Below are 14842 nucleotides of genomic sequence, written 5' to 3'. Positions count from 1 at the left end.
AACCACATAGGTGTCAAGAAAAACTATATCTCTTCCAGACATTCGTATCACATGTAATTCAAAAGAGTGGGCGAGAGAGGAGGTTTTTCCTTCAAATGTAGAGTTTATCGCGGCAGCTATCCAGCCATCTATCAGTAAACAACTTGATCTTTATCATTTTGAATAACGTCATTTGGTGAATTTAAGCTTTTAAATTCCAGCCGATACCTTTTAAATTTAAAAATGGTTACATTATTAAAATCTTACAGAAAAACGAGCAAATATGAAATCTTAAATATTTTTTTTGCATCACATTTGGAGAGTGGCGTATCAGTTCATACCAAAACACTCATCACGTCTTAATATTTCGCCTAAAGTGGAAGTCAATCCACTTATGGATATTTGGCTTGTTCAAGTATGCATTTTATTAGGCGACAGTGTTTAAATTGTTGCATGTATAACATATGACTGACTGAAATATTGCAGTTTAAAAAAACAAAACATTTATATTATTCATGTATAATACCAAATGAACATACATTTTTCTTCGTGCACATCGTGCCTACGCGCGACAAATGTTAAGGGCCCAATTTAATATCAATGTTATGGATTTCATTAAATTGACATTCACTTTTTTCCAACAAACTCTTCAATCGTTTTACTCAATAATAATTTATTGTTTAATTTGTTATTATCACAATGAATTTGCTGTTGTTGTTTTAATTGTCAGAGTTTGTCATTGTATCAACATGAACAGATAAATACGCGGTGGATAATTTTTAATTCAAATCAGCACATGCTCAGATGCCCTTTTAAGTTTTCAAAACACATACGCAAAATGCAAGTTATTATGAAGCGTGTTGTAAGGTAGCAGGGTGAGCTTAATTGCGACATAAGATTACTTAACACGGAACTCAAATTTTAAAAAAATTAGTTCATCGAATTTTAGCTAGCTTACAGTTATTAATCTTTAAGAAGCTAAATATTTCTGGTTATGGATGGTAAGCTTAAAAGTTTTAAATGAAATTAAAATCGTACAAGTTTGTTTGATCAATTTTAGTTAAACCAATGTTTTCTTGGATATATATTCTTGCGAGATTGAAACGAAATGTTCATAGATCATTCATCTTGTCAGTACACGGATATCGAATGTATCATAGTGTTTATGTCACATGACGTTGTTCATAAATGTTTACTAGAATCGTATTTTGTCAAGTAACGAACAGTCAAGAATATACATGTGTTACCTATTTTCAAAAATAAGACATAACTGAATAGTAACACTAGTTTTATCAAACATGTATTCGAACGTTCGGATACTATTCAGGTCATGAGTTATGGAAAGTGTCGAAACCAACAGGAAGTTAATTTAAAAAAATCAAATCAATCTAAAGAAAACATATTATTTATAATCGACCCTTTTTAACAAGCTGTCACAATATAAAATCAGCCTAAATTATAAACAGTTGTTTAATTAGTGTTGCGAACATACGTTTGACTGAAGACTAATCCTGTTTCGACCAAATCCGAGAGCTTTCTTTTATTTAATTTTATGAGCAGTTACTGAATAATGCATTGACTTCTACAACAACCTGATTGAACCAGACTCGAGTCTCCTTCAGAATGACCTTAAAACAGAAGCGGACGACAAAATCTGCCCATATACTTAAGGCAGAGGTGGCGGGGGCAGAATGAAGCCAAGAGGAAGGAAAATCAGCGGTGCGGGTGGTCGACAATGCTCCTTCCGATCATATTAACACGGAGGAGAGTTACCACTGTATTAATGGTGGCACTATGCACTGTGGACAACAAGACAAACACCAGTACAGTTACTCGCGTTTTCTGTTTTTTTATTATTTTTCTGCATTTATTAAAACTTTTGGCGATTCGGTTAATATCGAAACACAAATTTACAATTTCAATTCTGTGACAGAAGATACAAATTTATAGTTTATCATACTATGTACGCTAATACAAAAATGGCTACAAGCAGTAGATCATCTGAAGTGCGGTAAACGTAACTTCCTTTATGATTTAAATAGAGCATTTCATAAGTAAATTTAAAGAAAAAAATACGAACGCGCCTCTCATGAGAAACAACTACATGTAACTACAGCCAACTCGACAAATAAGATGTTAGAACAACATTAAGAATTAAATCATATACACGAATGAATTAGATTTATATGTATATGACCATTATTTGGTACTAGTGCGGATTTGATACAAACACTATTTGTGATTGCGTTACTGACATTTTCCTTAAAATAAGCATTAACTTTTTTTCAATATAAATTCACATAACGAAACACAATCGATTTCAAAAAATTAGCTTGATATAATTAAGTGATGACTATAATGATCAGGTGAAAATCTGTAAGCCTGTGAGTAACTAAGTCAAAACAAAGTTGAATACTGCGGCTTGGTCAAAGGAGTGACAACATAAACTTGCTGAAAAAAAGATGTTGGAGCAGGTCGCTTTTAATAGCCGCAGTTGGAACAGTTTGTATATGCATATTTTAGTATCTTTTGAAAATGTTTATTTGATCTCGAATGAAAAAAGTAACGCGGCTATTCTTCGGAATTCTTTTTTACAAAAAGGACATTATGGACTGATATTTTTTAATATTGTATATCCAAATTATATTTGTTCATTACGTTTAACGCATTAAATCCTTTGGTCAAAGGTGCATTCTGCTTTAAGGTTATAAAACCAAAATTGTTTTACGGTGATTTTGGCCACACCTACCATATTTACTTCAACACTTTCAAGGTTAATGTAAAGCTATAACGTATTATCGAGTATTTGTATACAAACATCAAAGAATAATCTAAAGTAATCCTTCATTTATTTTGTACGCGGAACTTTCTCAATATTTAGTTATGGATACTTAATTGTGATCGTACCCCCGCCCATCTTATATGCAATAATTAGACAATGCAATAATAAGACAATATCGATTTTAAAACATCTATCAATGAACCTTCATACAAATAACTAAGTATATTTTTCAATTATTGACTGATGAAAACCATAGCTTTTGAAAGCAGGACTTAATAGGGTTGTGCTGTAGTTATTCCACTTTTACAAGGTGTCGTGAATGTTCAAGCGACACAACGATTTGCATTTTAGAGGCAAAAGAAAAAAAGGTGTATCGATACAAGAAATCCGCACACCAACTTTCATTTTATACTTTTTATTTTGTTTTCATTAGAAAAAGCAACACAGTTGAATCAAAACTGTGAGAAAAAACAGGAAAGAAGAAAGCTAAAAACACACAACATTTCGTAAAAACATTGTCGATCTACATGAAATTCTTTTATTCGCAACGTTCTATTAATGAGATAAGACATATGTATTTGTTAACATATAAGATATATTATTACATGAGTAAGATTAAGTAAAAATAAGGAAAAACTATTGATCACGAACTGTTAATGCTTTAGTTTTACCGTTTGTATCACACTAGTTAGCCTTAATATTTTACCATAATTTTATTGATTCATCTGGATAAAAAATCCACTAAACGTTGAGAACAACAATGCAAATTATATACATGCAAAACATACACTCAATTACGTAGTATAGAATTAACCCAAATCACACTGATTAAGATATTAGAACAACAGTTTAATATCACGTTTAGCGGTATTTACTCTTACTTTGTTTAGTTTAAAAAATATTTGTTTGTATTAAGGGTATTTGTTTGCTATCTGTGTAAAACAGAAAGCTGACACATCTTCTTATGTATTGCTTTATAGTCGTTTTGTCATAGTTTTTACATTTATACCCGTACACGTTAAACATACATCCCTTATTCGTTAAGGCTGCTTCTAGCTCTACTGATCGGCATAATAACCTTCGTGGTTGCTTCTTCTCTTTGTTTTGATAGAAAACTTGCATACATTAACCTGTATACAATCCGGTTAATATTTAGAGAACGTAACAAAGGTCTCGGTCACACAATTGAAAGACATATGTGATGTCGTGAACAAAATGAATAAATAGATTATGCTTCTAAATAGTAGACTTATCAAAGATGCGTGAATATAAGTGGAAAGGCATATACATTTTTTTCTCTTATTAGGTGTATATCCTGACATTGAAAATCAAGGTGGGAAATTAACGTTTCTTAATAGTAACGGTAAAAACAAAGGTTCAATTACTGTTGTTTTTCAGCTGTTAGTGGCTTATCGACTGCATTCATTGTTTATGTAATGTTGAGCATAATTGTAGGAACAATGTTATTCATGTTTAATCATTTTATCAATCAATATGGTATTGTATTTTGTATGTAGATATAAATGATATAACAGTATCGATGTAATGAGTTCTTTATCCCATAAATGTTCGGATCTTTTCCTTAATTGCTCGGCCACAGTCAGGACAGCTATCTTTGTGTTGTGTGCAGTCCATGCAGTACTTGTGATGTGTGCAGGGTAGAAACAAGGCGTTAACCTGGTTCTTGTGACATAAATGGCATAGAAGTATGCTTTTTAGTCGTTGATTTTGATCCATCAACGTCTCTGAAATAGTTATGAAATTTTCTGTTAATAAAACTAACTACAACATCCGGCCTAACATAAAAATGTGCATTACACGCAAATTTAAATAAACTGAAAGACACCATGCACTTAACAATTCCAGTTTGCAAGATAAAACAATATGATTAATACCTAATGAGTATTATCATATAACGGCAAAATCAGATACATATACACAGTGATTTGGGTAAAAAAGCACTTCATTCTTAACAATTTCAAAACAAAAACAGCATTATGGTCAAATTCATCGTCTGATCAAGTAAGAACACATTCAAGACTTTAACCAAAAAATAAGCCTACTTACCATTGAATTGCGACTACAAATAAAGCATTGACTTCAGATAAAACATTGACAAGAAGTAAATAATATTATTTTACTAGTTGATTGTGCACATGACGGTTGCTGTCTTATGAGTTTCGCATCAACAGATTTTCTTTCACGAATAACCTCAATACGTGTAACAATTTCCCAAATGTCTGGATCTCTGCTGCCTAAAACGGAAATAGAAAACTTGAATTTTAGTCATAAATCGTTCATAACCCGTATTTTGTCATAAAGCTCTTAAATTATTTACATCTCCTAAAACTGAATGTTTGACAAGCCGCAGTCTTTCCGCGATCAACGTTTGCAGTAGTGTAACATAATACTTATTAAACCAAGTACTGTAAACTCCTTGCAGCGATCTCCCAACCCTAACAAATTTGATCACTCAGAATACCCATCTAGATCTGCAAAGATTATATGTTTGTTATGATAATTAGTTCAGTCGTCTACATACTGATCATGTTACAAATATTTTATAGACATAAATGAACACGCAAATTAAAAATAATGAATATAATTCAGATATTATTGAAATGGACTCTAAACAAGGTGGATTTCATGGAAAAACTAATAACTTTACGAGCGATGTTTTTTTAAAAGTCATAACTCAGCGACGAGACTGATTACACAATAGACATGAACAACACGGTTAACATGATACAATAAAAATCAGATGTATGAATTATGATAGTAAAATATGCAATATACTCATGCGTGATATACGAACGAGACTAAACATTACACCTTTAGTTGCGTCACGAATCATAGATGAAAATGCATTCGTGTGAAACTGGTACAAAACGAATATTACCTTGTTGAAAAAGTTCCAAAACAGAGTTTTCAACTTCGGCTAATGGAAATCCCATGTCATATGTAATAATTTGTCGATGTTTCTTTACAATTGTTTGAGCGAGTGCATCATCGATCGTTAAAGCAGCCATATTTCCGTTTACTTCTTCATGTAGATCTGATGCAGTTTCCTGATTGAATGTAAAAGCATTTTATTAATCATAGTGCCTTCAATACTTAAAAAACGATATTAACCATGCATTATCTCTCTGAAATATCAGGCAAATATACTTACACTTGCTACAAGATCGGCAGACATTTGAATAAGATTGATAAATTCATCGCCTTTTATTTCTCTTGCATAAGGGCAAGCCGGAAACCATCGGCAGTGTTCTATCCAGGGATCGTCGCCTGGTTCCCATTTCCTCAAACCGCCATCACACCCGAAGCAACGACAATGGTCATCTACACCTGTGATGTGTACATATTCACACAGCGCATACTCAACCACCATATTATGTCAAGCAAGTGTTTTCTCCAAATGTATATGCAACAACACAATTTATCATAAATGAAAATCGAGCAAAACAGAACTACAGTCTGTAACGCATGCGAATTTTCACAGTCTATAAGCTCCTAAAATGTACAAACTAGAAAGGAATGTTACGTTTTCCGTATTTTGTCAGAGGGAATAAAAACTCATAGTGCATTGTTTTACAAACCTACGTATCTGTGTGTCGATGTTTTAAACAATGTTATGTATGGCCTCGATGTTATATTTTTATGTTAATTATCTAAAACTCTAAAACAATCTACGTGACGTTGATGTCATAAAGCTGTTTATTTGATTAAATAAAACGTATTGACATTTGAACAACTTCATCGGTATCGGTTTAAAATTATATGGTATTTGAACCATGTCAAACGAACGTGTAGTCATATGTATGTATTATTTTACATGTACCCTATTGTTCACAAGTTATGATAAGTAAATATTGTACACCCAAAATAATAAAAAGTATATCATAAAAACATATGCATTTGTTTATTAAGTAATAAATCAAACTAAAATTATTCAAGAATAATTCATATTATGATAATTTTAATTATGCATATGCCAGTTAGCATTTTAATTAAAGAACAATAAGCTGAAACATATAGTTAGTACTGTGTATTAAAATGCACTCAGTTACTAAAGAAAAGTTTTTAGAAAGTTTTTAATAAGAAGGTTGTATTCTGCTGATTGCTCCATATGTTGTTATACACCGTCACCAGAATTGTACCCACCTGTGTAATACAATCCTGCCTCTGCTAATTGTTCTGGCCTCTGGGATAAATGAGGAGGCCACTGTGCGAACGTGGTGAGCCTTGAAGATAAAGTTCGGAACCGTTCGTGCTTTGCCCTGTAAGTTGTTACTGGTCGACCTTTGACATAAACGTAACACAATTAAACAAATTGTTGTTCGATGTAAAACAGTATTACACGTTATTTCCGATACTAATTATTTATGAAAAATTGTTCCTTTGTGAGAAATATGTTGGCAACCAGGCTTTTCATATCGCGACCTTCTTCATTCATCAATTAATTGTGAATTTAAGTATTTGAGTTATTCGTCATTAGCCTCAAATAAGCACAATATGAATGCTAAGCAATTTCTCTCTTCATAATGTTTCGGAAGAATCCTATGTCAAGCAGAACAATTGAAATAAAATGATATTTACTGACACTGTTGGTAGTTCTTGTAGAATAGTTATTTATCAGGTTGTTTACAGATGTGTTACATGTACAAGTATTTCCATAGACTTAAGTATATATTGTGAATTCGATACATCTTGCACAGAGGCACTGCAATCTGTTTGTCTTGTGTATATCAATAATTGGGCTTTGAGGTTCTTATTCAAATGTGAAATTGCAACTGTACCGATTGTTTTCTTTAGGCACAACGGTTTACACCCATTAGTGCTTTTCATAAACCGTTCTGACACGATGATCCAAGCTTAAACGTGTTTTTGTTTATAGTTGCTGTTCTGTTATAAAAGTGGATAAGAACAATAATTTCTTTCCCCATAGCGTTCTCCGGTTTCATTGTTTGCTTTGTACAATTGTTCCAACATTTGATTTTTTTAATGTATGGATGCAAGAGAAAGTGTACCCGTTCATTTCTTCGATGTTGGCATAGTTCAGTCTTCATATGCAAGTATTGTAAGCATTGGGGTTATGGTTTTATCAGTTTATATTTATAATTATTTATAGTTAGGTGTTGTAGTAAACATGTATAGAATTTGCACAAGAACAAAACTTTTGATAGCATTTCTGGTGTTAAATATTGTTTTATACTAAACCAACTGTAAGACTTTCGGGGAAATTATAAGTTTTTTACTTCGATTGCATACATATCTACTCAAAGCATAGACTCATTTTAGCTGTTCTTTTGAAATTAAGTTAAATAAATATGTTCATAGATGGATACTGTAGATATGGACATGTTTGCTGGTATTTAAGGTGACCTGTTAATCGGATTGTGTAAAAGCGCTAATGAAGACTAAAACACCTTGTTGCTGTTGGTACAGTTGACGCTGTCTTCGTCTGATGTCTTCTGGGTCTTGTCGTACGTTGTTCTGCTGTAATGTGTATCCACATAACATTAGTATATCATGCATGTGAAGATAATAACTTATTGTTAAGAAAAGGATTATTTGAACTGAAAGTAGACTTGTTCAGTCAATTGAAAAACAACCTACCTTATATCGCTCTAACGCTTGTCGACTACCAAAATAATCCAGGATGAACGGACAGTTAGCCGAGTGTTTAACGTGCTCCATAAGGGGATTGTCCGTGTCTGTGAAGTCTTTCAGGCCGATGCCGCAACAAAAACATCGTACTAAATCATAGCTTTGACCTGTAAAAAAAGAACGTTTGATGTTAATCGACAAGTTAACCACGTTGTGTTTGAAATGGGACTAAATGGGATTTAGAACTGTATGATTTAATTTACAAAATCATTTCAACAATGAAAATGTGTGTAGCTGTGTATGTGTCGATTAACCGTCTTGCGCACAGTAATAATAAAGAGCAAACAATCAGTAAGATAAATAATCAGTATAAAGCAAGCACACCTGTAAAGAAAAAACCTGCATTGCAAAGAGTTTGAGGATCTGGTTGTTGTAAAGGCCATCCACGATACGTTTCCCTCCTCTCTCTTTCATTTTCATACGAACCATATTTAGCCGTCTGTAATAATGCCATTTATTTTGGTATAGAAATACTAATATGTTCCAATATAATACTATTTAATATCAAATCTACTAGGTTATTTGTGACTTAATTATAAGCTAGATATATTACCTCTAACTTGTAGAACATGTGTATTGATCATTAATTTGGGATTCTTGTGATGAAATATGTTGAATAATCTAAACCCATCAATACTTACCGGATATCTTCTTTGCTGCAAACTAGGACCCATGCGTTGAGCAAGCACTGTGGTGTTCTGATCAAAGTGTGTTTCATCACCCATGTGATTGAAATGTTCCATGTTCATCTGAACTTGTGGTCTTTCTGTCTGGTCTGGTTGCGAAGTATTTGAACCAATGTCTTGAAAAAATGTGCTAGCCTGATTTACATACAGGGATGTTTCGTTTTGATGGCTTGTTGATGGATGTTCATCTACTGAGGTTTCTCCATCTGACACATCACTGACATGTTGATCTTGAGCTTCAGACACTTGGGTTGGATATTTTAGTTCCGGTTGATTTAGAGGTTTATCGTTGCGTTGGCCTTCGTTCGGGTAAACACACGCATTGTAGCATGTAATCATGTGAAACCCACCAAAAGGGTTTGTAATCGTTAAGTCACAGAAGTCAATAGAAGACACGCGTTTATTACTTATATGTTCATCTAGCAAAGATATTGTAATCTTATCTCGAAAGAAAAAGGTTTCTCTAAACTCGTTTCTGTATGCGAGTACACCCGCTGGTATTGTTCCGACTGCCTTGGCGTCCAAATCTTTCCACCATGAAGCAGACGGTAAAACCATATACGCGATATTCTTTCGCAAATAAAACAATAGCGGTATTTCCAATTCTACAAACTTGCCAAAATTACATAGTTCATCTAAAACTCGACTGATCGCGAATTCTTGTGCTTGTGTATTATTCTTATTCAGAAGCCCTTTTTGTAGGTCGTCATTTAGCTCTATTTTGAAAACTTTTGTTCCGAAAATGCTACCGACTGAAAAAGAAAAAAATATGTTAAACATTCGATGATCATACTCAAAAATGTATAAAAAATCGTTTATTAATTTGATTTTTTTTCAATTCAATACCTTTAATGGAACCTGTGCATGCTTGTACCTTCCCAAAATGAAAATATGTTTCTCTGCAATATACGAACACAGCATGAGACAAATTATTGTTGACATATTTTCGAATATGCCTAAATACAATGTATATATGGTTTTAAACATTAAAAGACAATAATACATGAAAGGCTGACATTAAATTGTGAATAAAATCATACATCATACAGTTTAATAAACCTCAACAGTTGAATAAACCTTTAACCTGTTTATCTCGCCTTATGTGATAAGATAAATCGACAAAGAAAATTTGTTTTAAACGATGTTTTAGAAGTGATTATGTTTAAAAATTTAGGCCTTGAAAAATGTACATTAACCAATTGAAATTTAGTTAAACATTATAAAACGTTGCCTTTTATACGTATATGTTCATACCTCGTTTGCTTTTTTGCCACCAATCTTTTATCTGTCTCTGTTTCTATAATTAAAAGACATTTTATATTTTAAATATAATTTATAAAAGAAAGCTCGTGTGATTAACTTGCATAACAAACCACAAAAATGCATGAACAGACATATATAGTTTCTATGCACATACTAGCCAACACTTATATAATGTATTTATTTTATAATGTATTTATTTTGAAACAAAATTAATACAGTTTCCAATTAACAATGCACTCATTTGACGGTTCATTTAGATAAATGATCATCGTGAATTTGAGCGCATATACCGTCATAGACATCAAAGTAACATTAAACAAATGAATATTACAATTTTAATAATACTAAGGGTAATCTTCAGCATCGCTTCATGTTATCAGATATTGAAAGTTGTGTGTGCGTGCGTGCGAGCGTTTGTGTTTGTGCATGTGTGCCTGTTTAACGTATCGACATGATCTATTTACAAATTCAAACACACAACACACTCCTCGCCATTAATTAAACATTTGTGTTAGCATAAGTTCCTCTCTTGAGGCACAAAGTTTGCCTTCATGTGAAAAAGATGCTTAATGTATTGATGTCAACTGGTTTATTTTAAACAGTTTGCATTTCCTACGCAATGGGATACAAAAGCATCTTACCTTCGACATCGGTCAAATATACAGGTCCAGGGTTTGGTTCTACGCCAGAACTGAGCAATTGAGCCTTTATCACTCTGATTGGCATCACGTCATCCCACGCATACAAAAATTCATTTTCACCTTCATCTCTAAAACAAAAAATTGAAATAAACGACTTTTGTTCGATTGTCAGTGTACTGACTTTGGTAACCGCACAGTACATGTAAATGATATAGTACTTTCCTAGATATGACCTGTTTGTTTTCCATTTCAACTGCAGTGATGACCCATAGTTCAAACTAGACATATATAAGAACATAACAGTCAGTTCATATAACATCATCCAAGCACTGTCATCGTATCGCTTTTATATAAAATTGCGTGTGGAAACAAATAACATGTAAGCGAAAACAAGAAGCAAGTCACGTGGGCACAGACAGCGATGTCCCTACCCACCTCTCTCTCTTTATTGACCCTTTTCTGTAATCTCCTATTATGTCGAAACCAAGCTGATAATGACCATATTTGACTTTACACACCTAAGTGTCACATTGTACTTAAAGGAAATGGGACGGTTGGAACATGAGATTCTCATTGTTTTCATTATGGTCATTTGTGGTAAGCTATTTTAAAACTGTATGATTAATAAAAAATAGACAGTCCGTTCATAAACACGCAGTTCATGGTTAAATTCTACTTTAGACTTCTTAGTGTGACCGTGTACTTAAAGGTAGAGAGACATGTGTTACGCACGATATTCCATCACTTCAAGGTGGTCATTAGTGGTAAATAATCTTAAAATAGCACAACTAATGACAAAGTTACAGTCCGGAAGATTTGTTTGATTTTTAAATTAGACCTTTTACCTCTCAGTATTACTATGACCTTCAATATCGAGAAGAGTGTAACAAGAGACACGTCGTCTTATCATGGTTGACGTATATGCTAAATACACGAATGTATGGCAAAGTAACGACTGATACTGTTATGCTAAGCTGTGTGTTTTCCAAATTTTACATGTGACCTCTAAGTGTGACTTTAACACTTGAGATAGGGAGAAATCTGTAATACTGGCTTACATTGTCAGAAAGTTTGGAGACAATCACTGATTTAGTAAGAGAGCGGACATCACCAAACAGCAAATGTATATACAGGCAATGACCTCACAATGCGTGGTAAGATTCGGCTGTATTTTTATCATATTCAGAACGTTCAGTAACGATCAGATGCAAACTTGTATGCAACGTTCCCGAGCAAAAATAAGACAATAGGCATTTTTTTTAAACATATACCAAACAAAATTGCGAACATTTTGATTTTCTAGCGTTATCGACGATGGTGAAAATCTTTAAATGTACGAATTGTAGTATGCAATGTCGACTGAACCTTACATACTTGCTATTTAGAGTTTATATGTCATAAATGTGATATTGATATTGTCGTCAATTTTCCATTTTTGAAATAAACTAACATCATATTGAAAGAAGAGACTTACACGACGCATAGAGCTTTAAATGCATAAAGACAACCACATCACAGTAGTTTACCTATTGAAACTTGTGTCCGTTCCCAACGCTGCAATGAAAATTGCGTCATGCTCACTTGCATTGCGGAGTGGTTGGTGTGGATCAATACATAAATTGGTAGGCCCTGTATCTATACAGGAACTAAATCAGAAAATTATTTTGATCAGTAAAACAATTATATTTGAATAAATGAATATATATAGTAAGCTAACTTTACTGAATAATGTATATCACGTCAACAGAGTGAAAGTAAGACTTTCTCATAAAATAGAAAATCTGCAATGGTTTATAAAATAAAGTCCCCGTGCTTAGTAATATGCACGCGAATTTCACTCGTTAATGTATACAAGTGTTCGTTATGCATATGTTGTTAAATTTATATATGGTAGTTATACAAAAACAAAAGTCATTGTTGTGCTTTTGCTAATGAAGTATTATGCTATATACATACAATTTACAATGACGTTATCTTTCGACAGAAAACCTGGATAATTTACTACACATGGACAAGTCGGTAAAATTTGACAATAAAAAGTGTATGATGATGGGAACAAATGCCCATAAAACAACATAAAAGTGCCTTAATGTCCATAAATTAATTACGTGCGATACTTATATTAATTATACCGATGGTGTAAAATGTATTACTTGTTGGGCAAATGAAATCTTATATTTACATATTTCTTTCTGGAACATATTTTTCCAAAACGTCACAAAAGGTTTTAAAAATAACTTATATTACAAATATCGACCAATGCGCAGATATATTTGAATCAACAGTGCCATGTCTGTAACCGGTTAGTTGCTAACGTTACTTAAAAGTCATTAGAGTAAGGGTCGAGCCAAAATACAGGGCAGTTTTTTTATAAGTAATATTAATTAAAAATTGCTAACAAATGTTTACGTATATGATTAAATTTCAAAAGGGTTGAGCCAATAATCATGGAAGATTTCGTTACAAGTAAAATGAATCAGATCTTGCTAGCAAATGTTCAATGTACATAATTACATTTCAAATTGTTTGTAAAACGGACAAAGCTATTTAATTTTAAAATAATATAATTGCAAGAGTTTACGATTTTTTTCATAACTACGAAAGTGAATGTGAGATATAGCAAAGTAAATCTGCATACACAAGAATTTTATCTTTTGGCAAACAGTATAAGGTAAGGGTTAGAAAGAAGGGTTCTTAATGAATATATATAGACCCTCACTGTTAATGTATAACGATACTACAAAATGTATTGACATTTACAAGCGTTGAAATGCAAGCGCCTTTAACTTTACCTTATTGTAACATATCTTAGTTCTTCGTGTATATATTCTTCAAAACTAAAATCCGTAGACTGAGCACACGGTTCAAATTTATGAAACAAAGAGTGCACGAAGCAGGCCAAGCCGTCATTTACTGTCGGACAAATTGCAAATAGTTGGAATGGTTTTGGTATATTGGATCGAATGTTTGACAAATTAGGAAGCATACGCACTAATTTTGAATGTGACTTTGTCCTGCTCATCCTGTGGAAGTATGGATAAGATCGTGATAAATTTGATACAAGATATTCTGGTCAAAATGTAAGCGTTTTGTTTATATTTACAAAATGTTTCAACTATAATACATTTTACATTGACACAATATATGTAACTATCATAATAACAATGAATGAAAAGTAGTTATTACAATTCTATTGCAATAAAGTTTTAATAGGTTCCGTTATTTATTATGTATGCAGAGACGTTGAGTCAATAAAATTGCATGGTTTGACAAAATATTACGTTTATATACTTCTGTAATAAATATGCGATTGCATTTTAATGTTATACTATGCATAATCATTAGATTATGTATTATTGTTTTTCATGGTAATAAATCCAATATGTACACTTTACCTGACGAACAGTTTCTCATAACTCCGGTCCAGACTTTCGGTCAAAAAGCGAATGCTGACTACATCTCTACAAACATGCAATACAATGCCAATAGTAAACACGTCTTTACACAGTATAATAAAGTTTATTTGTATGTTTAGAATGAAGCATTAAATGCATCATAAAACTTTGTTTTATTCTAAGGCAAACTTTTTAAAATTAAATCTTGGTTAACCTTTGTCATTGAAATTATAAAATACAAGTCCAAACAGTAGCTGAAGATCTTTCATAAAAGGCATGTTAAATGCACTTCATAAAACTTAATGATTTACCTTACTCGTAGTAGCTCTTCGAATAATTGAATGTTCTTTTCGATTTCAGTGCGAAGTAATTTCAAACGTCTGAAAATACATCAAGTACATCATTCAGTCGACTCATTTTACACTA

The 14842-nt window shown here is 32.6% G+C and overlaps 1 protein-coding gene across 9 annotated transcripts in view; it reads right to left on the bottom strand.

Annotated features, from left to right (window-relative positions):
* Positions 1 to 3160: 3160 nt before the first annotated feature.
* The window catches only part of LOC127850802 (uncharacterized), a 29106-nt gene continuing 17424 nt past the window's right edge, over positions 3161 to 14842 (bottom strand). For 8 of the 9 annotated variants that reach the window (XM_052384116.1, XM_052384115.1, XM_052384117.1 and 5 more), the window contains 16 exons: positions 14728 to 14796; positions 14417 to 14482; positions 13814 to 14044; positions 12548 to 12667; positions 11022 to 11149; positions 10372 to 10414; positions 9964 to 10016; positions 9073 to 9869; positions 8756 to 8870; positions 8381 to 8538; positions 8191 to 8260; positions 6926 to 7063; positions 5934 to 6109; positions 5661 to 5829; positions 4903 to 5016; positions 3161 to 4506 (listed from right to left, as the gene is read on the bottom strand). In XM_052384116.1, coding sequence (XP_052240076.1) covers positions 4316 to 4506; positions 4903 to 5016; positions 5661 to 5829; positions 5934 to 6109; positions 6926 to 7063; positions 8191 to 8260; positions 8381 to 8538; positions 8756 to 8870; positions 9073 to 9869; positions 9964 to 10016; positions 10372 to 10414; positions 11022 to 11149; positions 12548 to 12667; positions 13814 to 14044; positions 14417 to 14482; positions 14728 to 14796 — 2638 coding nt within the window. In that variant the 3' untranslated portion in view covers positions 3161 to 4315. The remainder of the gene's footprint in view (positions 4507 to 4902; positions 5017 to 5660; positions 5830 to 5933; positions 6110 to 6925; positions 7064 to 8190; positions 8261 to 8380; positions 8539 to 8755; positions 8871 to 9072; positions 9870 to 9963; positions 10017 to 10371; positions 10415 to 11021; positions 11150 to 12547; positions 12668 to 13813; positions 14045 to 14416; positions 14483 to 14727; positions 14797 to 14842) is intronic. The other variant, XM_052384121.1, reaches the window with a different exon arrangement.

This window comes from Dreissena polymorpha, chromosome 11 (genome assembly GCF_020536995.1).
Source record: "Dreissena polymorpha isolate Duluth1 chromosome 11, UMN_Dpol_1.0, whole genome shotgun sequence".
Lineage (NCBI taxonomy): Eukaryota > Metazoa > Mollusca > Bivalvia > Myida > Dreissenidae > Dreissena > Dreissena polymorpha.
This window is presented reverse-complemented; position numbering and strand designations above follow the sequence as displayed.